This window comes from Myiozetetes cayanensis, unplaced genomic scaffold (assembly GCF_022539395.1).
Source record: "Myiozetetes cayanensis isolate MyiCay16 unplaced genomic scaffold, myiCay2020 scf14, whole genome shotgun sequence".
Lineage (NCBI taxonomy): Eukaryota > Metazoa > Chordata > Aves > Passeriformes > Tyrannidae > Myiozetetes > Myiozetetes cayanensis.
Genome location: NW_026087048.1, coordinates 2,044,171 through 2,069,555, shown reverse-complemented (window position 1 = coordinate 2,069,555; position 25,385 = coordinate 2,044,171). Strand labels below are relative to the sequence as shown.

The 25,385-nt window shown below is 44.4% G+C and overlaps 1 protein-coding gene across 11 annotated transcripts in view; it reads left to right on the top strand.

Moving 5' to 3' along the window:
* Window positions 1–25,385, top strand: part of HERC1 (HECT and RLD domain containing E3 ubiquitin protein ligase family member 1) — an 88,531-nt gene that overhangs the window by 48,209 nt on the left and 14,937 nt on the right. For 6 of the 11 annotated variants that reach the window (XM_050309129.1, XM_050309134.1, XM_050309132.1 and 3 more), the window contains 25 exons: window positions 514–753; window positions 931–1,014; window positions 1,480–2,000; window positions 3,715–4,490; window positions 5,193–5,391; window positions 6,294–6,454; window positions 7,661–7,777; window positions 7,954–8,185; window positions 9,100–9,224; window positions 10,902–11,122; window positions 12,724–12,992; window positions 13,425–13,477; window positions 14,694–14,894; window positions 15,476–15,650; window positions 15,844–16,114; window positions 16,535–16,748; window positions 17,470–17,726; window positions 19,158–19,285; window positions 20,426–20,553; window positions 21,026–21,226; window positions 22,077–22,207; window positions 23,197–23,396; window positions 23,832–23,946; window positions 24,456–24,602; window positions 25,110–25,211. In XM_050309129.1, coding sequence (XP_050165086.1) covers window positions 514–753; window positions 931–1,014; window positions 1,480–2,000; window positions 3,715–4,490; window positions 5,193–5,391; window positions 6,294–6,454; window positions 7,661–7,777; window positions 7,954–8,185; window positions 9,100–9,224; window positions 10,902–11,122; window positions 12,724–12,992; window positions 13,425–13,477; window positions 14,694–14,894; window positions 15,476–15,650; window positions 15,844–16,114; window positions 16,535–16,748; window positions 17,470–17,726; window positions 19,158–19,285; window positions 20,426–20,553; window positions 21,026–21,226; window positions 22,077–22,207; window positions 23,197–23,396; window positions 23,832–23,946; window positions 24,456–24,602; window positions 25,110–25,211 — 5,268 coding nt within the window. The remainder of the gene's footprint in view (window positions 1–513; window positions 754–930; window positions 1,015–1,479; window positions 2,001–3,714; window positions 4,491–5,192; window positions 5,392–6,293; window positions 6,455–7,660; window positions 7,778–7,953; window positions 8,186–9,099; window positions 9,225–10,901; window positions 11,123–12,723; window positions 12,993–13,424; window positions 13,478–14,693; window positions 14,895–15,475; window positions 15,651–15,843; window positions 16,115–16,534; window positions 16,749–17,469; window positions 17,727–19,157; window positions 19,286–20,425; window positions 20,554–21,025; window positions 21,227–22,076; window positions 22,208–23,196; window positions 23,397–23,831; window positions 23,947–24,455; window positions 24,603–25,109; window positions 25,212–25,385) is intronic. The other 5 variants (XM_050309135.1, XM_050309130.1, XM_050309128.1 and 2 more) reach the window with 4 other exon arrangements.

The following is a 25,385-nucleotide window of genomic DNA, read 5'->3' as shown; positions in this document are numbered from 1 at the left end:
GCAGAAGTTACCTGCTGAAATATGTACATTTTGAATTTTTTCTGTAGAAAAACACTTCACAAAACATTGTTTTCTTGCAAAAAGGCATATCAACCTGACTGGCAAGAACAGTGTTTTAATGCACTATCTGAAGTGATTTTGATTTTTTTAGGAATGTAGATACATACACAGATGTGGTACCTTGTTGGTGCCACCTTTGAGCATAACACTTGTACTTCTTTTTTTTCCACTTGAATCTGTGAACATGAGATGAAAAGCTTATTCCTCTCTGTAATATTATTTTTAGCACTTGTAGCCCAACGTCTGTGTATGTTTTGAGTCCACAAAAAAACCCATCCAGCTTCTTTGTGTATTTACATATAGTTTTCTTTATTACTGGTACATGAAGCTTAAATGACTTGTCAGTGATTGACAGAGAGAAACAGAAATATACATACCTACATGCCAGGAAAATCTCCGTTGCTTTAATGTGTTCAAGTGCCCATTCTTGCATTTATTTTTCAACCCTGCCAGTTCTACATCGTGAAGGAGAATCGAGGCAATGAGGGCACCTGCGTGGGGGTTTCCCGCTGGCCCGTCCACGACTTTAACCATCGCACCACCTCGGACATGTGGCTCTACAGAGCCTACAGTGGCAACCTCTACCACAATGGAGAGCAGACCTTGACCCTGTCCAGCTTCACCCAAGGAGATTTCATCACCTGTGTGCTCGATATGGAAGCGAGAACCATTTCCTTTGGGAAAAACGGAGAGGTATTTAACAGCAATTGTTTGTTTTAATTGGAAAATGGATGGACATGATGGTTAAAACTCATGATATTTCAGTACTTAAAACCTTTATCACACAGACACAACTTTTTCATGTTTCATAATTTTGCTTGTTAAGTTTCTGAGTTTGAGGGGGTTTTTGTTGTGGTTTTTTCTCACTAGGAGCCCAAACTGGCTTTTGAAGATGTGGATGCAGCTGAGTTATACCCCTGTGTTATGTTCTACAGCAGTAACCCAGGAGAGAAGGTAACTTGAGGGCTCATCTGTGTGCATGTGCTGGTTTTGGCTGGGCTAAGTCAATATTCATCATAGCAACATGTGTGGTGCTGTTTGGGATTTCTGACCAAATCCATGTTTATAATACAGTGTTTCAACTGTTGTCATCTATTGTAAATTCAAAATGTATTTTATTACTTAGAATTGATTTACAGACTTGATGTTCTACGTGAAAAATTCAGTTCCCCAGAAACCAGGGAGGATGTACCATTAGGATTTCTAGATAGTCTTTTGTGAGAAACCACGGACTGTTGTAATTTCAGCATCCTTGAGTTTGAAGGGGTGGAGGTTCTGATCAGCGTTAAGGTGGATTAGGAAAGCAAAAAGAGGCAATGCTAATAATTATTTCTAGTCAGGAGACTCCTGTATTTGTATAAAGAGCTCATTCAGGTATGTCGAGAAGACAACTTTGACACTGTTCCCTTGCACACGTAGGTGAAAATCTGTGACATGCAGATGCGAGGGACACCCAGAGACCTCCTGCCCGGGGACCCCATCTGCAGTCCCGTGGCTGCCGTGCTGGCAGAGGCCACCATCCAGCTGATCCGGATCCTGCACCGCACCGACCGCTGGACGCACTGCATCAACAAAAAGATGATGGAGAGGCTGAACAAAATCAAAACCTGCCTCAAAGAAGCGGGGCAGAAGCTCAAGAAGAGCCGCTCGGTTCAAAGCCGGGAGGAGAGCGAGGCGAGAGAGGAGAAGGAGAGCAAGGAGGAGGAGAAGGGCAAGCACGGGCGGCACGGGCTGGCTGAGCTGTCGGAGCTGCAGCTGAAGATGCTGTGTGCCGAGGTGTGGCCCGTGCTGGCCGTCATCGGAGGGGTGGATGCCGGCCTCAGGGTCGGAGGGCGCTGCGTGCACAAGCAGACGGGCCGGCACGCCACCCTGCTGGGCGTGGTCAAGGAGGGCAGCACCTCTGCCAAGGTGCAGTGGGACGAGGCAGAGATCACCATCAGGTACGTGCTGGGGCTTGGGAACCGTCACGAGTGTCACTCAGCTCACACCGGAGTCAGGGCTTGGGAACCGTCACGAGTGTCACTCAGCTCACACCGCAGTCAGGGCTTGGGAACCGTCACGAGTGTCACTGAGCTCACACCGCAGTCAGGGCTTGGGAACCGTCACGAGTGTCACTCAGCTCACACCGCAGTCAGGGCTTGGGAACCGTCACGAGTGTCACTCAGCTCACACCGGAGTCGTGCTGAGCAGTTACTCGCAGTTTACACTGGAGCGGTGGGGAGTTGATGCTGCCTCGAAGGGGGGTTCATTCACGGCCTGACTCACATGGGGAGCCCAGGGGGTGCCCCTGTGCCAGGTGTGAACAGGCTGGAGCTGCCGTTGTGCTGAGGATGGGGAGAACCAGGGAGGAGGCTGCAAGGAGATAGCCCCTTTTCCACCTGTCTTGCCTTCAAAGGGAAGGCACCTGGAAGGAGACTCCAAATGAAGCCAGTGGCTTCTCTGGGCTCTCTGGTGCTCTCACAGGACCTGCCTGTGTTTTTGTGGGGAAAGATTTGACTCATTTAATTTCTCACAGTCTTGTGGAGAAATTAAGCACTAATTATTTTTTTTCACTACCAGTAAAAAAAAAAAAAAAAGACATTTTGAAATGGCCAAGGTCAGTTTGCCTCTAAGAGCTGTTGCAGAGTTATGTCTGTTTTGTCTTTGCAAAGGCTGTTGTCACTTTAACTTAATATGCTGAAGTGCAATTAATTTAGTTCCAGGTATAAATTCTTTCAAATGTGACAGTATAGCCTTAAAGTAAGTGTGGCCTTGAAATAACTTGAACCTTTATTTGAGTGAAGTGGTACAGCATTTGAACTTGGTAAAGCATTGAGTTCAGTTCAGAGTGTACCTTCTTAATCAAAACCAGGCTAAAGCTTGCTTTCATTTTTAGGTAGAAGTTTATATTGTAAAATGGGAAAGAAAACATTTTGGGACAATAAAAGGAAGATTTAAAAGTTGTTTATCTGCTGGATGTATGGAAAACACAAGATGTAGGAAATATGGACTGGTGAATTTTTGTCCTGCTTCAAGTGAAAATTAGCTAAGTTTAACAGTCCTAAATATTACCAGAAGATACCAGGGGATGTAGATGACAGATAAACCTCTGTGTCTGTTGGGTTTCCTGAGCTGTGTTTTTAAAATCACTGTCCTCACCAGGTAATCTGTCCTGACATACCAGAGACAGAATTACCATGAGCTGTCAGCAGTGTGGTGATGAATAATTGAACAGGAACATGAGGTCCATCGAAGCTCTTCCTTCCTGTGAAATGTTTTTCCTTTATAAACTTTTGTATCTGTGCTCAGATTCAGCTCAGGTACGATGATAAAATTGGGCTTAAGGTAGTTTTTTAGTAGAAGCATGTTACATACTTTTAAATAATCCAACCAAACCTGTGTCAGCACAGAATTGAAAGCTTCTGAGGGGCTTCTGGGTTTCAGTGCTTGTTGAAAACCTGTGTATGCTTTGTTGCCTTTACTTTGAAACCACATCTCCCTGTTTTCTGGCCATAACCTCATTACTCCCCCACCGTTTGCATTTGATTTTTAGAATCGCTTTGTTTATTTTATCGAATATATTTTACATCTTACTTTGCCTACATTATTTCCTGTACTTTCCTCCTGTCTCTCCCTCACTTGCTTTTTCCTGTGTCATTCTGATCTTTATTAAAGCTTCCCAACTTTTTGGTCGCCTAGTGACACCCCCCTGTATAACCTGGAGCCCTGTGAGCCACTGCCTTTTGACGTTGCAAGATTTCGTGGGCTGACAGCTACTGTGTTGCTGGACCTTACCTATCTGACTGGCATTCACGAAGACGTGGGAAAGCAGAGCACCAAGAGGCACGAGAAAAAACACAGGCACGAATCCGAAGAGAAAGGGGAAACGGACCAGAAGGCAGAGGGCGACGCCGGCTCGGACGCGCGGTTGGGGCCGAGCGCCGACGATGGCAAAGGACACGGTGCCACGAGCTCCAAGTCGGAGAACGAAATCGTTTCCTTCTCTTTAGAGCCTTCAACGCTAGGTATGGAATCCCAACACCAACCCGGGGAAGGAAGGAAAAAGAACCACGAGCACAGCCCGAGGAGTCACGACATAGTGCAGTCCGAGATCAGGGCTGTGCAGCTCTCCTACCTTTACCTGGGGGCCATGAAGTCCCTCAGCGTCCTGCTGAGCTGCAGTAAATACGCCGAGCTGCTGCTCATCCCCAAGGTGCTGGCAGAGAACGGGCACAACTCGGACTGCGCCGGCTCCCCGGTGGTGCACGAGGACGTGGAGATGAGGGCGGCCCTGCAGTTCCTCATGAGGCACATGGTCAAACGGGCGGTCATGAGGTCACCCATCAAGAGAGCCCTGGGGCTGGCAGACCTGGAGCGGGCACAAGCCATGATCTACAAGCTAGTGGTTCATGGGCTGCTGGAGGACCAGTTTGGTGGCAGACTTAAACCAGGTACGTTTTCAGAATTAATGGAAGTATAGGACTACATATTTTTATTTTTTAATTTATATTATAATTGTTAGTGGCAACAATAATACAGATAACGTAGTCTTGTAGTTTTGTGGTGGTTGTGCTTTGGAGGAGTCTTAATTGGGCAGAGAAATTTTGCCCAGCACTTTTGCTGTTTTATAAACATAATACTGACTTTTTTGCCTTTTTTCCAATTCCATATTAAAATAAATAGTGAATGTATATCAGTCAATCAGAAATACAGGAGTTTCTAATTTGCCTTTAATTCTTTTTAAAAATGAGCAGTTCTGTCTGTAATTGTCAGAAGGATTTGCACTCCTAAACCAACAAAAAACCTCTCTTAAAAATGTTCCTCGGACAGCTGAATTAAAGATATCTTTATAGTTAATCAGCTCTGTTTCCATGTCTTCCCTTTTGCCTATTTTGAGAATAATCCTGGCTGTTAACCATAAATCTAAATATCATAAGATCTGGTGGAAGTAAATGACTTGTTTGCTATTTAGCTTGTGTTGGTATCACAACAGCAGAAGTGAGTGTATGTTGTGCACTCCTGCACACCCCCTTCTCTGGGGAGAATTTGGAATAATGCCAGTTATTTTTGAAAGCTGGAAGTTTAGCCATGGCTGCTGTTTTGCTCCACACAGTTACATTAACGTTGCTGTAACGTCCCTTTTTCTCTTGCAGAAGTGGAGCAACAAGTGGAAGAAGGTGATCAGTCTCAGCAAGCCCAGACTCCAGTGACAACCAGCCCTTCTGCTTCCAGCACAACTTCTTTCATGAGCAGCTCTCTGGAGGATACAACCACTGCTACTACTCCAGTCACTGATACAGAAACAGTTCCAGCTTCAGAATCACCTGGGGTTATGCCTCTCAGCCTTCTTAGGTAAAACACCCCACAGCATGTGTGATTCTGTGGGTGTGGGGAGCAATATATGTCTTTAGATAAGCCTTTGAAGATGCTAATGTTTGTATTTACTGTCCAGAACTGCCTCTGCAGAGGGCACAGTTTAATTCGTTACTTTGCCTTGCAGGCTTTGTGTTACTAGAAATAAAAAGCTGTTAAGCTTTTACTCTGCATTATGTATATGTGTAATATCTGAGTTCTTCAAGAGGGAGAAAATACCTTCCTGAAGTTGTCCTTCAGTTCTCCTGTTTATTTGGTACAGCTGAAATTATTAACATCTGTGTTGTTAACAAATGTTTGTTGATTCTCAAACCAGAGTGGATCTTAGTTGGGAGGTGTCATCCTGTGAGCTAAGATATTGTTTCATCTTACATACTGAAATGGAAGATAGACCTGGTTAACCTGCAGAGGATATTTGTGATGTAGAACACAATCTGTTTGACATTGCATAGAGTCCTGTTCTAAGTTTATTAATTCTTAGAGGTTTTGCAGATATAATTTGATAAAAGCCAGAATGATACCTTTGTACCAGGACAGTGAAAATAAAATATTCACCTGTTCTATTACTCTGCCTGAGTTCTGAACAAACTGGGGAAGTGGGAAAAGTGTTTACCCATCTTTTATCTCCTAGGACAGCCCTTGATCTGGGAGGGGATTTTTAGGTGCATGCTTAGAATGTAACGTTACAGGTAAATTGGTAGGAATGAACTGTTCTGACAGGGTTTCTCTGCCCCTCTCCATGTGCTGTGCCTTACCCTTACAAAACACAACTGCTGTAAAGTAGGATTTGCCAAGTGCACTCCAATTTGATGCATTTCTTGTGTCAGACCTTTTCCAGCATAGCTCTTTTTGATGGAAATGTCTCCTGTTTTCTTTTCCAGGCAAATGTTCTCCAGTTACCCAACCACAACTGTGCTTCCAGCACGGCGTGCTCAGACTCCTCCAATATCTTCCTTACCAACATCTCCTTCAGATGAGGTTGGAAGGAGACAAAGCCTGACTTCCCCTGATTCCCAGTCTGCCAGGCCTGCCAATCGTACAGGTAAACTTGGAGGTGTAGATGGAAGTGTGGATGAGTCAGTAAATTCCCAGGAGCTCAGTGACAGGATTGCAGAGATTGAAAACCAACCCAATTTCTTTCTAAGGCAACTTAACGTTCAAAGCATTGTTGAAAACCTTTTGGTGACTGTCTTAGCACAGAAAAATGTAGATTATCTAACTGCAGACTTTATCAAGCAAATGAAGTGAGTTTTCAGAAACTGTGGATTGGATTACAAAGTGCATGTATAAAACCAGAATGCAGCCTCATTGGTAATTGCTTCAAAATGTTGGTCTGATTTGGGCTTGTGGTGTGTGCCACTGTCACATGCACTGATTTTCTAGCATGTTAGATCACATACCATGCAGAAAACAAGAACTGGTGTATTTTATGATGCATCCACCAGTATAACTCATTAATTGCAATTAATTACATTTAATGAGGTGGAAAGGGCTGTCCCACCTTCCTGGGGTCCTCATGCTCCTGTCAGAATAATCTTGTGAAGGGAATGGGAGGCTTCAGAACAGAAACAGATACACAGAATAATTGGAGACTGAGCAAATTGTTGAGTGAGGGTCTTGAGCTTCTCAAGAGCACAAATGAGTGCTGTGGGGCAGAGGAGAAAACACTAAAACCAAAACACATATGTATGTGTTTTGTATTAAATGAACAAAAGAACCCAAGGTAAAGTATCTTCTCCAGATTTCATATTCACACTGAGAAACAAAGTCTGTGCTTTAAAATTCCTAAGTGAGAAACTCTTTATTCCTATATCATTTTCAGATGCATTACCAGCTTAGTTGAGGTGTCTTCCTGCCCCTTGTGAGGGATGTGTACTGGTGTGATCTCACAACATTTGGGAATCCTGACTTGGACAAGGATAACTTCTCTAGGCTAGCTAAATACAGATCAAATAGATAATTTGATACAGTTTTAAATGAAAATAATAGAAGTGTCTGAAAAGAAATAGTTCTTTGATTATCATCAGTACCCCACTGGAGCAGAGGCACAGATAATCTGGGTTATCAATAACAATGAGCAGCTTGGGGTTTCATTCCAGAAAATATCTTACTTTGTGGCAAGTGATGGAGAGAAAAGTTGAGAGCAGTTATTCCCTTATGTGAAGCTGATGTGGCAAAGCAAGGCCTAGTAAAGTAACTCTGAAGAAAGATTTATGCACTTTACATGTCACATTTTCCATCTTTCCAGCTCTGTCTGATCCAAGCAGCCGACTTTCCACATCCCCCCCTCCTCCTGCCATCGCTGTGCCATTGCTGGAAATGGGCTTCTCCCTCAGGCAGATTGCCAAAGCTATGGAAGCCACAGGTAATCTGTAGCTGGAGTATCAGTTTAAACTGAAAAATTGGATGCACATAAACACTTTTTTCCAGTAAAATGCTTAATTTTTAAGTTCTGTAACCATTTATGGGTGAAAAGCAATTTTTTAAAAATAACCATCAGTGCTAAAATACAGGTGTGAAGCGTGATTTCCCTGCTTTCAGGTGCCAGAGGAGAAGCAGATGCACAGAACATCACAGTCCTGGCCATGTGGATGATAGAGCACCCTGGCAATGAGGATGACGAGGAGCCCCAGTCGGAGGGGACTGCGGAGTCACGGCACGGGACAATCGTCTCCGGCAGTGGGGGGAAGTCTGGAGATCATTGCTATTTGCAGTCTCCAGGGGATATCCCTTCTGCTGATGCCACTGAAATGGAGGAAGGCTTTAGTGAGAGGTAACATGTTGTTCTCCTGGCATTGCTTGTGGTGTTCCTGATCCTGGACACCTCCCAGGTTCGGTGCTGCTTTGAAATTTTGTTACAACACCAGTAGGAGCAAAGATGCAATTAATTTAGGTGTACGTGGTGAATTTGTTTTCCAGTACTGTGTGTGTGCAGAACTGAGCAAGAATGTGACTAATCATGTTCCCTAAAAAAAAAGAAAGGAAGAATGAAAAAAAATGAGGGCTTGTAATTGCATTTTAACTGAAAGACAGAGTAAGAAAGCAGAATTTTGTTGGTGCACTTCTTCCCCTGCAGTTTATACATGAACTGGGATTTTTCTACCTTTTTCTTTTTAAATTAATTCTTGGTTTATCCAGAGCAGATGAAACTGAATTGAAGTTTACTTTCTCAGTTTTCTTAGAGCTAAACTATCTCTTAAAGAAGGTGGTGGTTCTTTTGGGGCTTTTTGGTGGATTCTTTTCCGTTGCTGTTTTGTTGGGTTTCTTTAAATCCTGGAAGTGGTGGTTACATTTTTAAGTGACTCCTGTCAGGAATCATACCAGCATTTCTTTTAATAGAGAGGATGACCATTATAAGATGCATTTTGGGAACACTTGTTCACATTCCTCAGTCCTACTGAGATATATGTTTTTAGGTTTCCTCCCTTACTTTGTCCCAGATCAGTTGTCAGTTCATGGAGAACTTATGGATTTCAGTTGGGGTAAATGTCACAGTCAAAACCACAGCAAATACTCAGTGCTCAGTGGGACTGAAAATTCTTGACCTCAAAATTCCTCTTTTTTCCTTCCACAAAAGAAAGGAAAAAGAAATTCTCCTAAATACAACTTTGGAATTTTTCCTCCCTTTACTGTACGTGGTCGGTTAAAACTCGGTTTGACTTACCTGTAAATTACAAATTCTTGTAGCCCTGATAACATGGATCACGTGGACAATGCAGCTGCTGCCAGTGGCCCTCCCTCCAGGAGTCGCTCGGCTGTGACACGGAGGCACAAATTCGACCTGGCTGCCCGGACCCTGCTGGCACGGGCTGGTGAGTGCCCTCACGGACACACAAGGGCTGGTGAGTGCCCTCAGGGACACACAGGGGGCTGGCACGGGCTGGTGAGTGCCCTCAGAGACACATAAAGGGCTGGCACGGGCTGGTGAGTGCCCTCACAGACACACAGGGGCTGGTGAGTGCCCTCAGGGACACACAAGGGCTGGTGAGTGCCCTCAGGGACACACAAGGGCTGGTGAGTGCCCTCAGGGACACACGAGGGCTGGTGAGTGCCCTCAGGGACACACAAGGGCTGGTGAGTGCCCTCAGGGACACACAAGGTGCTGTGAGTGCCCTCAGGGACACACAGGGGGCTGTGAGTGCCCTCACAGACACACAAGGAGCTGTGAGTGCCCTCACAGACACACAAGGAGCTGGTGAGTGCCCTCACAGACACACAAGGAGCTGGTGAGTGCCCTCAGAGACACACAGGGGGCTGGCACGGGCTGGTGAGTGCCCTCAGGGACACACAGGGGGCTGGCACGGGCTGGTGAGTGCCCTCAGAGACACACAGGGGGCTGTGAGTGCCCTCAGGGACACACAGGGGGCTGTGAGTGCCCTCACAGACACACAGGGGGCTGGCACGGGCTGGTGAGTGCCCTCACAGACACACAGGGGGCTGGTGAGTACCCTCAGAGACACACAGGGGGCTGGCACGGGCTGGTGAGTGCCCTCAGGACACACAAGGGGATGGTGAGTGCCCTCAGGGACACACAAGGGCTGTGAGTGCCCTCAGGGACACACAAGGGCTGGTGAGTGCCCTCAGGGACACACAAGGAGCTGTAAGTGCCCTCAGGGACACACAAGGGGCTGTGAGTGCCCTCACAGACACACAGGGGGCTGGTGAGTGCCCTCAGAGACACACAGGGGGCTGGCACGGGCTGTGAGTGCCCTCACAGACACACAAGAGGCTGTGAGTGCCCTCAGAGACACACAGGGGGCTGGTGAGTGCCCTCACAGACACACAAGGGGCTGGTGAGTGCCCTCAGGGACACACGAGGGGCTGGCATGGGCTGTGAGTGCCCTCAGGAACACACAAGGGGCTGTAAGTGCCCTCACAGACACACAGGGGGCTGGCACGGGCTGGTGAGTGCCCTCATAGACACACAGGGGGCTGTAAGTGCCCTCAGGGACACACAAGGGGCTGTAAGTGCCCTCACAGACACATGAGGGGCTGTGAGTGCCCTCAGGGACACACGAGGGGCTGGTGAGTGCCCTCAGGGACACACGAGGGGCTGGCATGGGCTGTGAGTGCCCTCAGGGACACACGAGGGGCTGGTAAGTGCCCTCAGGGACACACGAGGGGCTGGTGAGTGCCCTCAGGGACACACGAGGGGCTGGCATGGGCTGTGAGTGCCCTCAGGGACACACGAGGGGCTGGCATGGGCTGGTGAGTGCCCTCAGGGACACACGAGGGGCTGTGAGTGCCCTCAGGGACACACTAGGATTTGACTAAACCAGGGAGGGAACAGGAGGGGGGTTGGGACTTGGCCTGAAATGTAGAAAACTCCCTCTCCCCCGTGTGTGGCTGCACAGTTCAGTGTTTGGTGTGGTAATAAGTAGATTGTGGTTAGCAGAAGAGTTACAAATTAAGTTGAAAGTACAGCCATCTCTGTTCCATGTAAAATAAAAGTTGTGCTTTCCTGTTTGTCCCTCCTTTTCTGCCTGGAGCGGGGTTGTACCGCTCCGTGCAGGCCCACAGGAACCAGAGCCGCCGGGAAGGGATCTCCTTGCAGCAGGATCCGGGAGCTCTCTACGACTTCAACCTGGACGAGGAGCTGGAGATCGACCTGGATGACGAAGCCATGGAAGCCATGTTTGGGCAAGACCTGGCTAGTGATAATGATATTCTGGGAATGTGGATCCCAGAGGTATTGGACTGGCCTACCTGGGTGTGTGTGACTGCAGCGGGGGCTGCTTTAACTTACTGCTTTTTGCATGCTCGGGTTTGTGAATTTTCAAGTAACCTGTGAATGCTCAAGTCCCGTTTGGAAATGGCTCTAAATGCCAGCAGTGCTTCAAATCTTTTTGTATATTCTGTAGCTTCATTTCTAGATCAAGAATAGTGTTTTCCTGTGTTTCTTGCTCAGCACTTCCCCATGGATGTAGTTTTGATTCTCTTTTCTCCCTGACAGATGAGAACACAGCTAGTGTTTGTTGTGATGTGTGCATAGTTGTTCTGATGATATCAGTTAGAAATCAAGTAGGTGTTTCCAGATGGCTTAGCTGTGTGAGATAACACAGTTCTAAATGCCTCTTCTACTGCTGCTATTAATAGTATCTGATCTGTAGCAGCATCATTTGCACTTAAATCAGTTTTTTTAATTTAATCTTGTCGTGTATTTCATTCTCTGGGAAGGATGTGGTGACAGTCCTCACTGAATTGTTGTGTGGAGCAGTAAAAAACTCTTGAGGTGGAAAAGAAATGTAATAACAGCAATTAGGTAATCTTTGGATTCTTCATGTCAAATTAGACATCGACCCATAAGACTTAAGGTTTTGTCTCCTAATTATAATGTTAGCTGACTTTGATATGGAAGCAATTTTCAGTGTGCATTTGAATTTTTCAGAGCACTTGTTTCAGTGAGACACCTCAATGAAATTACTGTCTTAGGACAGAAATGTACTTACACAAAAATGAACTTCATATTGAGATAAAACCTTGGAATTGGCTGACACAAATACCAGTTGTTGTTGCTCAGTAAACGTAAAATCTGATTGTCTGAAACAAAAAATAGTTCTTTTTATTTGTTAGGTTTAGTTTCAGACAAGTTCTGAGGAGAACCAGATCGAGAAAGTGTTGACTGTGAGCAGGGTTATATGTGAAAAGTTATATGTGACAAGAATTTTGAGTCAATCTGAAATGGAATAGGAAACTTGGTGTTCATTTGTTTTGGTGTCTCCTCTGAAACTTTACTTCCAGATGTTTTTCCTGTTGTGAGGTGGTGTTCTCTTCATTATGTCCAGTGAAAGGCAGAAAGGAAGATTTAGGGACTGGAGTATCCTGTGAGGAAAGGCTGAGGGAGCCTGGGGTAGAGATGACTCAGGGCAGTCATCTTACTGATGTGTGTAAATACCTGCAGGCAGTGTGTAAATCCAGGCTCTTTTCAGTGACTGAACCAGAGCCAGTGGCACAAACTGAAGCCCAGGAGAATAAGGAAACACCTCCTCAACTGTGAAAATGCCCAAGAACTGGCACAGGTTGTCTGGACAGGTTGTGGTGTCTCCATCCCTGGAGATACGGAAAAGCCACCTGGACAAGGTCCTGGGCTGCAGGTGGCCCTGCTTGAGCAGGGGGGGTTGGATGAGATGATCTCCAGAGATCCCATCCAATATCAGCCATTCTGTGACGCTGCTTTGCTTCTGTGCCAGTTGAGCATAGAAATATCATTGTGTGTGTAACAAAAACGTGCCCAAGATCATGGGTGTGGTTTGTACCTGACATGGAGGGATCTGTTCTGTGCCAACAACACGTGCAAATCTTCCTGTGCAGCACGTCTGCGAGGCTGAGGACAGAGAAGAGGTGGTGGTGTGTGAGCTGTGCGAGTCCAGCGTGGTGAGCTTCAACCAGCACATGAAGAGGAACCACCCCGGCTGCGGGCGCAGCGCCAACCGGCAGGGCTATCGCAGCAACGGCTCCTACGTGGACGGCTGGTTCGGGGGCGAGTGTGGCAGTGGGAACCCCTACTACTTGTTGTGTGGCATCTGCAGAGAGAAGTACCTGGCCCTGAAGAGCAAATCCAAAACGTCCACTTCCGAAAGGTACGGGAAAAGGAGCCCGTGGAATTCCTAGCAGAGATTCCCGAGCCTTAAAATCTCTCTCTGTGTTCAACAAATGCATAATAAGAAAAGAAGGTGAACTTGATTCTTCTGGGTTATAAGTGAAAAACTGGGATTTTTTTCCTGCTTCTTAATGACTTCTGGAAACTTTTAATCAGTTTTGTCTGACAATTGCAGTATTTTTTGTGGGCCTTTCTCACATCAGTACTGCCAAGTGCTTCCCCCCCTCCACACATACTGTTAGCCCCTTTTATCTATTTCTCTCTTATTAGCCATTTCCAGAATCACTGATAATTGTATGCAGATGTAACAGTAAAGTTAATAAGTTAATAAGGAACCAAGTTTAAAATTGTTATGGATGTTTTCAAAATATTGGAGTCATACAGTAATTTCCTTTGTTATTTTTTCCTGCAGGTACAAAGGCCAGGCTCCTGATTTGATAGGTAAACAAGACAGTGTTTATGAAGGTAAGTTTTGAAGTTGCATAGTGGGTTATTTTTTCATAAAAGTACTTCCAATAAATAAACCTGAAACTGTACACAAAGGTGTATTTTTAGATCTCCCAATTAGATGTAGTATTTTAGGTTTGGGGTTTTTTTTTTTTAGTTCAAATCAGAAAAAAACTCAGTGATTTTTTTCCCCCCATTTTTCATCTAAGCAGCTGAAATTGGGGTGATAAGGTGTTGGGGGGAGATGTTATGTCCAGAACTGCACATGCAAAACCTTCTGTTCAAATACTTCCCTTCAGCTGCCTTTGTGGGAGAAATTAGTGTAAATTAATGTCCCAGAAGTCTGCCATTTGGCTTGTTCTTAATTCTTCTACCTTTGGCCTGGGAGTGGCTTTCTACTTTAAACAGATTATTTGTGGTATCTGCAGAAAAGCTTTCCCAGATGGTTCTTTGATTGTGGTCCTGTCTGTAGCTGCATGGTGGCAGTTGTATGATTTACCACATCTGTGTATCTGAGACTAAATGAGTGCTCCAGGACTTGGGGCAAGTCCACCTGCTGATAGATTAAAGGTGTTTGGATTCTACTGAGTGTGGAGTGAGGCAGAGCAGGGGAGACCACAAAATAGAAGTTAATTTTTTTGTAAATGGTTGGGAAGTGGATGGAATGCAATGAGTTGCAGTTATAATGCTTCTTATTTGGTTTTTTTTCCCTTTTTTCTTTTTTTTCTTTTTTCCCTGGGAAGGAAAAGCAGAAACCTGAGTGTCTAATTATAGCCTGTGGAGTCATGCCTACTTCTTTGATTAATGAAAGACCAGAGATTTTTAATATCTCTATTTATTCTTCAGTCCTTTGGCATATGTACTTGTTACCATGATTTCAAGCACAGCTTTTCATTATATTCCAGGTTTTGGAGTTGTCTTGTGCTACATGTGGTGACCTGCAGTTTCTGTGCTTTTAAACAACAGCTAGTTTGATACTTCAGAGAGTATTCCAGGAAACTTTTGGGCACTATGTGTAAAGACCAAGTTGAATAGAGAGGGGAAAGAGCAGGATTTGTTTTTCTGATTGACTCCCTTGTGTCTACATCAACATCAGGGGATGAGTTTTTAAGATTTACTGAGTTGCAAATGACAATACACATTTCGCACCTTGCACCTTTTTTTTTTAATTAATTGGAATTATTTAATATTCTAGCTTTTGTAACCAAGTCTAATTCTATTTCCTCAACTCCAGAAGACTGGGATATGTTAGATGTAGATGAAGATGAAAAGCTGACAGGAGAAGAAGAGTTTGAATTACTGGCTGGCCCTCTTGGGTTGAACGATCGACGCATCGTCCCCGAGCCCGTCCAGTTCCCCGACAGTGACCCCCTGGGGGCTTCTGTTGCGATGGTCACAGCCACCAACAGCATGGAGGAAACGCTGATGCAAATAGGTAAATGTCAAATGCATTTCATTCAAAGAATGAATAATCATAATATACCACCTCCCCCTCCCCTTTGGTGTGGTTTTTGGAGGTGTGGTGCAGAAACAGTGACAATGTTTCCTGCCTGACACCGTGAGGGAGTGAAGACAGGCTCTGAAATGGCCTTTATTACAGGGCAGTTAGAGAGCAATGAGGATTATGAATTAACAGGAGGCTTGAAGCTTCATTTACCAATCTGTGCCCATAGTTCAACAGTGAATGCCAGTAGCATGTTTTACACTCAAAGAATGGGTTTAAATTGGGACTTCAAGGAGGCCTCTCTGATGGAAAAGGGAAACAGAGTTGAGATTAACCTGAGTATTGTCAAGTAGTTCTCATCTATGAAAATGAGGAATTATTGAATTATGGAGTGTATTTCAGGAGTGTATTTATTTTCCTCTCAGTCATTACCACCATGTAGTTCTGTATGAAATACTGAAAAATGCATGAGTAGATGACAGACTTGGGCCAGATTGACTTCTGTGCTTATTCCTGTATGATGAAGTTTTGGTTTTCTTTAAGCACTAATGCAAATCGTGGTTGTTTCCAAGGCTGTCACGGCTCAATAGAGAAGAGTTCCTCTGGCAGGATAACCCTGGGAGAACAGGCAGCTGCCCTGGCCAATCCACACGACCGGGTCATGGCTCTGAGGAGAGTGACAGCTGCTGCCCAAGTCCTCCTGGCAAGAACCATGGTTATGAGAGCACTCTCACTATTGTCTGTCAGGTTGGTGGCATCTTTGGCAACACTTTTACCTCTTCTTTCAGAACCAGGTACCGAGTGATGTTTGATAAGGACGCGATTTTAGACTATTTGGGAGAGCGATTCTCCTTTCATGCACTTACATAATACTTCTAAGAGAAGGAGTTCTGCTGATTTTTGTTCTTTTAACCCAGAGCATTTCCATCCCTTTTTCCAGTGGTTCCAGTTGCAGCCTGGCAGCTGGCCTGGAGTCCCTGGGGCTGACGGACATCCGGACGTTGGTGCGGTTGATGTGCCTGGCGGCGGCGGGCAGAGCAGGGCTCTCCACCAGCCCATCCACAGTGTCCAGCTCAGCAGAGAGAGCCAGGGGCATCCACAGCAAAACCAGCAAGCCCATCTCTTGCCTTGCCTACCTGAGCACTGCAGTTGGGTGCCTGGCATCGAACACTCCCAGTGCTGCAAAGCTGCTGGTGCAGTTGTGCACGCAGGTAGGACTGTCCTCTCAGCTGCAACGCTTCAATCCAGGAGATGAAACCATCCCTTCTGTACATCCCTTCTGAACTGGGATGAGACTGACCTCACTGTGAGGATCTCCTCAGAGTTCTTGGTTATGGCTTTGCACAAGGCTGTGTTTTATTGTTGGTAAAAATCAAGTAACCACACATGTTTTTGCTGAGTGCTCTTTTTTTAAGTGGGGAAAATGGATGTGCTCTTTGTTTTCATAGGGGTTTTCTGTTTAGCTTCTGGTGGGGTTTTTTCTTGAGTCAGCTCTATGAAAAAAAAAATTAAAAGCCTTTAAAACTCTGCCTGATTCATCCGCCTGAAAATATTCTCTAAAATTTCTATTTCTGTTTGTTCTGGATAACCAGAACAATAAATAATTATCATCTTCAATTCTTTGTTTCTAGAATTTGATTTCTGCAGCAACTGGCGTGAATTTGACAACAGTCGATGATCCAATTCAGCGGAAATTTTTGCCAAGTTTTTTAAGGGGGATTGCAGAAGAAAACAAACTTGTCACATCTCCAAATTTTGTGGTTACTCAAGCACTTGTAGCATTGTTGGCAGACAAAGGGGCCAAACTGAGGCCAAACTATGATAAAGCTGAAATTGAAAAGAAAGGTACGATACAGCTTTGTTTTTAAATGTTGATCGTTAAACCTTGAGTTCCTCATTTTTCTACGTAAGGGAGAGGCTTGCTAGAAAAATGTCTAAATAGATATACTCAGAAAAATATCTAAATAGGTATACTCTGAAAAATGTACAAAACTTGTTATAATCACAGGTATCTTACAGTTCATGACAGACATTTAATTAGAAATACGATCTCATTACATAACTGCATCTTTAGAAAAGCCTGAATGTGTGTTATTCAAAGCCATAGAGCTGAGACATCGAGCCTTGGTTGTGCCTCCTGGTGAAATTAGGGGCAGTTACAGCTGATTGCTGCCACCCAAGTGCTGTTCTGTGTCTGGTCACAAAGTTGTGCTGCCTGTGCTTGGAGGGGTCAGGGAGTTTGTGAAGCAGCTGCTGTTGCTGTGAGAAGGAGAGGGAAGGACACAGCAGTGTCAGGGGAGGCATTTGCTCGTTCAGCAAGCACTTGCTCTCTGAACAACCATTTTCCCTGGGGTGGAAATCAGGCTGTTTATAATTCCATTCTCAAGAGCTGAATATTCTTCTCGTTTACTGAAAACGTGACTGGGGTTGTTTGACTCTCAGAGGACGCTTTTCCTGAGGGTTTTTAACACGCCCTTTTCTGGGAATGCTGGCTAATGCTGTGCTTCACCTGCCGACTCCGTGTGGTACTCATCCCGGCCATCATCTCATTGTTTCGTTTAAGCAGGTTTAATTGCCCATTTGTATGCCCATCCTTCCTATGATCCCTCTGCTGTAGGCCCTCTGGAGCTGGCGAACGCGCTGGCCGCGTGCTGCCTGTCCTCGCGCCTGTCCTCGCAGCACCGCCAGTGGGCCGCCCAGCAGCTCGTGCGCACGCTCGCCGCCCACGACAGGGACAACCAGAGCGTCCCCCAGACCCTGGCTGACATGGGGGGGGACCTCAGGAAGTGCTCCTTCATCAAGCTGGAGGCTCACCAGAACAGGGTAAGCCCTGCTTTGCCTGCCTAAAACAGGAGGAGAAAGCTCTCTGAGTGACGTTAGTGTAGATGGCATAGAGAGCAGTTCTGTGATGAAAACCTTCACACCCACAAAGAGAATTCCCACACTTCTGTAGCTTCCACTAATTACCACGTCTAGTGGGCACATCCAACCCAAAACCCACTTTTGGAGGCTCACCAGAACAGGGTAAGCCTGGTTTGCATGCCTGAAACAGGAAAAGAAAGCTCTCCGAGCAACTTAGTGTAGACAGCGTAGAGAGCAGTTCTGTGATGAAAGCCTTCACACCCACACAGAGAATTCCCACACTTCTGTAGCTGCAACTGATTACCATGTCTAGTGGGTACATCCAACCCAAAACCCACTTTTGGAGGCTCACCAGAACAGGGTAAGCCCTGCTTTGCGTGCCTAAAACAGGAGGAGAAAGCTCTCTGAGTGATGTTAGTGTAGATGGCATAGAGAGCAGTTCTGTAATAAAAACTTTCACACCCACACAGAGAATTCCCACACTTCTGTAGCTTCCACTAATTACCACGTCTAGTGGGTACATCCAACCCAAAAAGCACTTGTGCCCCTGTTGCCACCTGCAGAACTACCTGGTTGGAGCTTTCCGAGGGTTCCAGGCCCTCTGTCTTGTTTTGGCTACGACTCATCCTTCCGGTCCAGCTGCACGTCCCGGACAGGATGTGCTTGTTAAAATCTCCTCCCTTGAAAAAAAGTGCTAAACAGAAGTTCAAGAATGCAGCACAAACCGTGAGAAAGGGTTTTAGTAACAATCTGAAGTGAAAGAAAATTATACAGCCACATTAAAATCTGCAAGAAGCTAAAAATCTTCAGGTGTCAGTCTCACGTGGCAATTGGAACACTCTGTTTGTACAATACATTAAAAATAAAATAATATTACCTTACACATGCGCTGACTGAAATGATTTCCCACGAGAAGCAATTTTTTGGAGATTGAGTTGTTGCCTGAGGTAAGTTATTGCACCTCTGAAGCACAAAAATGCTTGGCTTTTTTGAAGCTTCAATTAAAGGCATCGTGAGAGTGTTCTTACAGCACATGGAGACAGCAGAGTCACCCTGAATGTTTTCTTAGACTAGATCTGAATTTGCATTCATTTTCACATCTTAGTTCAGTTTTCTGTGCAATGGTGGCCTGTGGAGCAGGGTGAAGTGTGGCACCCTTATAAAGCCTGTTTAATTGCAATATAATTATATATTGTACTATATATATTATATCTATATTATATATCTATATAATATAATAGTACTGTAAAAGTAGCAAAATAAATCTTGATTGTTATGGTGTATTTCAGTGCTGCTGCTGCTGCTCTGTCTCACTGATTAATGTTTGCTTAATATTAGTGAGCAAAACCAGCTGAGTTTCCAGTTCTGCCATGATTCCTTTGGTATTTGCAGGTCATGACGTGTGTTTGGTGCAATAAAAAGGGACTTTTGGCCACCAGTGGGAACGATGGCACCATCAGAGTGTGGAATGTGACCAAGAAGCAGTACTCACTGCAGCAAACCTGCGTGCTCAACAAGCTGTAAGTTGGTTCTTTACAGCAGTCAGGGGTTTGATTGGAGCTGTAATTGTGCAAGATAATGGAAAGAGCCAGCCCTGCAGCATCTCCTGCACGTGTTCTGTGGGGCTGCTGCTGTGTTCATGGCATGCAGAGTAAATGGAATGGCTTAAAACTGGAAACAGAATTTAATTATCAACTGGGCAAGAGTCTTGTGTAAAGAGATCATGGGAAAGCTGTTTGAAACCGATCCTAATTAATTGACACGAGGAGAAATGGGTAAAATAAAGACTGTGTGGGGCTGTCAAGAAGAAAAAATTGAATATCCCTTCAGTGGGTTCCAGTGGAGAGCTCCAAAGTATAACATGCTAACATTGCAAGTGTGGTCATTTGGGATAAGTGTCAAAAAAGAACTTGTGACTTGTGGGATTCAGGAACTGAGTGTGATTCTTCCTCATGAGAACGTCTTTATGTGTCCAAAAAAAGAAGAAACCAGAAGGAAAGATTAAAATGTAATTCTTTAGTAGAGCACAGGAGAGTTTAACTCAGGAGAATGAAGGAACAACAGTGAACTACAAGGTTGTTTCCTGATAATTTCTTAGTGGTTGTTCTAATTCTTGTCTGCTTGTCAACTTGTCTGGTAGATGTGGCCTTGAAAGGAATAAATGGAGTGACATAACAATATTATAGCCTTCATTTTTCTGTTATTAAAAACAGTAAAAAGTGTTGTTTATGATCTTAAGGGCAATTAAAGGTATCAGTGGTCCTGTTAAAATTAGCCAAAGCAGACAGTGTAACATTAGAACAGGAGGAAGAGTTTAAAATAGAATTGAGAGCAAGGTGTGCCTCTTTAGTGTCTTGTCCAGAAACTTTTGCCCTCACTAAAGATGTTAAATCTGAGAAATAAGTAGATAAAGATAATGAAATTATTTTCCAGTTGAAACTTAGCTTGAAATTTCTTGGAAATAGCTAATATGTCATTTTGTAATCTGAAATGGCTTTAGAGAGAGTGTACAAGTATGAGCAGGAAAATGTGCCATAAACCTGCAGTGATGTCAGGACACCAGGTTTTAGCTCAGCTCTTTCATGAATTCTGTGTGTTCCTGTCTGCTTAAAGGAAATGCCCATTTTAATTGTGGTTTTGGTTTTTTTTTTCTGTTACAGAGAAGGTGATTCTGAAGAAAGCCTGGGGTCACCCAGTGACCTGAGTTTATCTCTTGTCTGTTGGAGCATCAGTGGCAAATACCTGGCTGGAGCTACAGAAAAGATGGTGAACATATGGCAAGTCAATGGTACGCCCTTAACTACCTGTGACCTCTCTGTGCTGCACAGATTTGTAGGGAAAGTTACTGCACATTTGTTTACACAAGGATTTAGGTGTGGATGTGGGATTTACACCTTTGAGAGGGGAGCCTTTTAGTCACTGTCATCTGTAATCTTGGAAACCCCATTCCATTGCTTTGCACTTAGGAGAAGCACCTGTGTGAATAGACAGCCCCAGGGAAGGAATAAATTTACTTCAATAAATATTGAACAATTTAGCTTCATCCTTTACAAAACTATGTAACTTGACTGATAAATGAGATTTTTTTAGCTATATTTTATGTCTGTGTAGATTAGTGGACCGTGGCTTTGTATTCTTGCAACTTAGCTGAATTTCTAATAAGTCCCACCTAAGATCTGTTGGTATTTTCTCCTGGAAAGTATCTGTGCTGTTTTCTTTATGAAGATGAAGTCGTTTCAAAAGACTTTTTGGTCTCCTAGGAGGAAAAGGGTTGTTAGATCTTCAGCCTCACTGGGTGTCTGCTCTGGCCTGGCCAGAAGAAGGCCCAGCTGCAGCCTGGACGGGGGATGCTCCAGAATTCCTGTTAATTGGCCGCATGGATGGATCTCTCGCTCTCATTGAAGTTGTGGATATCTCAGCCATGCACAGGCTAGAACTGGAACACTGCTACAGAAAGGATGGTAAGGGGCTGCTTCAGCATGGGCACTTAAAATTGGGGAAACACCCCCCTCCCTTTTTACTAAACAAGTGTAAAATCTTGGTTTTTCTTGTTATCGTTCCTGGGGGGTGAATTCTGGTACCTGCCCTGCAGGTGTCCTTTGGCTGTGATGGTGGGAGGAGAAAAGCCTGTGGGATCTCCACCTGCACCCTCACTCCCCCCCAGCAGAGACAAACAGTCTGCAGCAACCAAGTCAAACCCTGACATTTCCTTGCTGTTGTGGAAAATCCAGAGATCCCCTGCAGTGTCTGCTCTGTCTGCAGATAGCGTGGAGTCAATTGAGCTCCTCAGTGACTGCTGCTTTTCCTTCACAGTTCCAGTCCCAGGGCACATCAAGTAGCACATCTTTGGCAGTATTGTGTGGCTTTGCATGTTGCTTCTTCAGGAAGTTTGCAGATTTATTTTTTTTTTTTCAGAATCAGTTGAGGGAATATCTACTTGCTATGAAAAGCAAGTTGTTTTTCCAGAGCTTTTCTTAGATACATGGATAGGATTCAGTCTGCTTTCCCCCCTCCCCGGTATAATTATTTTCACCATGCCAGAAATTCAAATTCAATTATTTTAGTAAAAAGAAGAATGAGAAAACTAGTACAAAATAATCTCAACAGCTGCCATTACAGTGGAACTCAATTTTTATCCTTACCATACAAATTTGAGGACATTTTCAAAGCAAAAGTATGTTAAGTGACATTAACAGTGGAGAAGTTTGTTAAACAAACTTCTCATAGTTCAGACAAATGCACTGCAAACCCTCCTTGGCAGGAGTGAAGTTAATTGAGCTTAATTAATGCTGGTGTTGTCTGTTCATGCAGTGTCTGTCACGTGCCTTGCCTGGTTCAGCGAGGACAGACCGTTTGCTGTGGGCTATTCTGATGGAAAATTGCTGATAGGGACAAAGGAGCCACTGGAGAAAGGAGGAGTCGTTGTCATCGATGCCCATAAGGTAACTGTTGAAAACTGAGGGATGATTTCTCTTGTAAAGATCTGTTGAAGCTGTTTTCTCTATTGGAAAGCTGTTTATATAGTCAGGTGCAGGTTATTTTGAGAACACATATCTATTTCTGATACAGATGTGAAACATAATATACTTTAAAGGAGCAGCCTACCAAATGTGAAAAGAAAAGGGCAAAAAGGGAAGATAAATTTGATAGCCTGTTTTTCTGTCATGGGTATTCATACAGTGACAGGAGTGTTAAGCACAAAGCTGTACCTGACTGGATTTAGAAGACTAATTCTTTTAATTGGTAAAAGTGCTCATAATAAATCCTGAATTTGCTCACGTCACATGTTTTTGTTTAGCTTCCTGTGCAAAGCAAAAGGTGTTCTCTTTGCAATCCCAAAGGTTGGCAACCTTCTCTTGGCCAGGATGTAATATGTTATTACAATCCACAAATTATTTGTTAGGCTGATGAGAATTCCTCAAATGCAGGGGTAGTAGGAGCCTCTTGAGTGCTTCTCTGGGGTGTCTGGAGCAGGGTAATCCCAGCAGGAGGATGCTGAGGTGATAAATCCGTCCTTGCCTTCTTCCTGTGGGCTGTTCTCCTTCCCTGCCCCAGTTACACTCAAAGCTACATCTGGCCCATTCCTTAATATGTTTCCAAACCATTTGTGCTACAGTTTCATAGTATAAAAAAAGAAGGAAACATTGCCCACTTCATCAGGGGAAAAAAGATCAAGGAAGGTTTGCAGTGAAGAGAAAACATCTTTGCTTTCCCTACAGTTTCCTTCAGCAAACTTCTTAAGTCTTTTTAATTTGATAGCTCTGAAAAATATTATGATTCCATAATTACAGCTCCCTCTCTGTGCAACAATTTTTTTGAGAATCAAGTACTTTTGGTGTCAATAATTAAAAGCTACATTAACTCCCAGAGTGAAAATTTTCTCCTCTTACCGTTCCTTCCGACCAACTTTTGGTTGTTTTCCACCCACCAGGACATGGTTGTGAGCATGAAGTGGGATCCAACTGGGAAGATTCTCCTGACATGTGCCAAAGAAGAGACCGTGAAGCTCTGGGGGTTCCTGGGGGGCTGCTGGAGGCGCCTGCACTCGCTGTCCCACCCTGCTCTGGTGAATGGCATCGCCTGGTGTGCCCTGCCAGGGAAGGGGCCCAAGCCCCAGCTCCTGCTGGCCACGTATGTCCCAGCTTTTATTGTTTCTGTGGTTCTTCTGCAGCTCTGTTCCACCAGTCTGGAGTGTCCAGAGCAAAGAAAAGGGTTTTTTTAAATCACATTCCTTCAATAAACCGGTTACACGAGGCTTCAGAAGTCAGGTGTAAAGGGTGACCCTGGTTGTTATCAGCTGTTTTCTCCATCTCATGAGACCTGAGTGTGTGCTGGTCCTGCTTGAATTTTTTTACTTCATTCAAATATTTTTTCTAATCTGTTGTCAGTAAAAATTGAAAAATTACAGGGTGTGAGGAATAGGAAAAAAAAATGCATTTATCCATTGGGAAGGTGCCTTTCTACTTAATATTAATTTATACAATACAGTTTTAAATGTGGTAAGACTACTGATATGATAAGTTAATACCTTCATTTTGTTTTTCTAATTCCTCTGACTTGCTTTAGGGGCTGCCACAATGGCCTGGTGTGTGTCTGGACTGTTCCCCAGGACGTTGTGATCACGCTGCAGTCCAGCTCAGCTTGCTCAGAAGGGTGGTGGGAGCAAGAAACAAGTGCCAAGGTAAAAGGAATTCTCTTGGTGGTTAAGGAATTTTCTCTGCTCGTTGTGAAATGGAGGGAGGAGAAGAATGAGAGCAAGTTCCTTGAATGGTTCCTGGGAGAAGAGATTTGCTGATAAAGGGATGTTGTTTGTCTATGTGTAGCCATTTTCAGAACAGGAAATGAAAAATCACAGGTTTAAATTTTATGTGGCTAAAGTTCATCTTTGGTCTGTTTTCATCCAAGTTGATAAAGTTATACTGAACATTTAGGAAGAGATTGAAGTGTTCTGTAGCTAGAAAGAGTTAAGATAAATTTCACCTACAAAAGCTGCAATGTGGTCTTTAATTTGTAAAGGGAGGAAAGATGTGACAAGATATGCATAAAAATATTGTCATAGTAATGGGGTTTTTAAAATTATTTATTGGAGCTTACCCCTACCTGTGGATGATCAGTGTTTATTGCAGAAGACAGGCAGTCATGCTGTTCCTTTTCCAGCTCAGTGCTCCATAACTGTGTGATTATTTACAGGATGGATTCAGGAAGGCAGTGGAAGTCAAGTGTGTGTTCCAGCTGAGGGGACACATCACTCCTGTCAGGACTGTTGCATTCAGCCCTGATGGACTGGCCTTGGTGTCTGGGGGCCTGGGGGGCCTCATGAACATTTGGTCTTTACGGGTAAGATCCTCTTTAGTGTGATTTGATTCTGGTTTTTAGCAGGAATATCTGGAGTGGTCGAGGCTTCCCCCTCCCCGGATGGGAGTTAGAAACGTTAGGGAAAGCTTGGTATAAAATAGTGTTATAAAATTGGAAATAACAAAACATAGGTTGAAATTGTGTTCTCATTGAAGTAATTTATGTTTATGGTTCTATTACTGATTAATTCTGTGGGTTTGGTCATGTTAGTTAGGCTTTGCAGAATCAGCCACTCTTTATGGTGGAAATCAATATTCTCTTATTTCAGGACTTTTTCAAGAGTCAGATAATGTGGATTAGTAAGCACTTCTAAGTGCTTAGTTATGTTATCTCCTTAATGTGATAAAAAATCTAGATTTTTTTGGCCTGTAGGATAAGTATTTCACTCTGACCAGCTTGGGATGATGTCATCCCTCCGAGGTGTGAGTGTGTGCACTCCAGCAGGGATGCCCTGTGTGCACACACTGACTCCAGCCCCTCTCTCCTCAGGATGGCTCCGTGTTGCAGAGTGTTGTGATAGGCTCTGGAGCAATCCAGACTGCAGTGTGGATACCTGAGGTTGGAGTAGCTGCCTGTTCCAACAGATCAAAGGTGACACTGTGCTTGAAGTAACATTCTTTCACACTTCTTCCTAAAAATGCTGTTTGTCTGTCTTGACTTTCTTTTCTCCCCCCACCTCCCCAACCTTTTTTTTTTTCCTCTAGAAATATCTATCTATCACTCTCATATTTTCCAGACATGTTGTTTTGGCTTTCAGCTTTCACC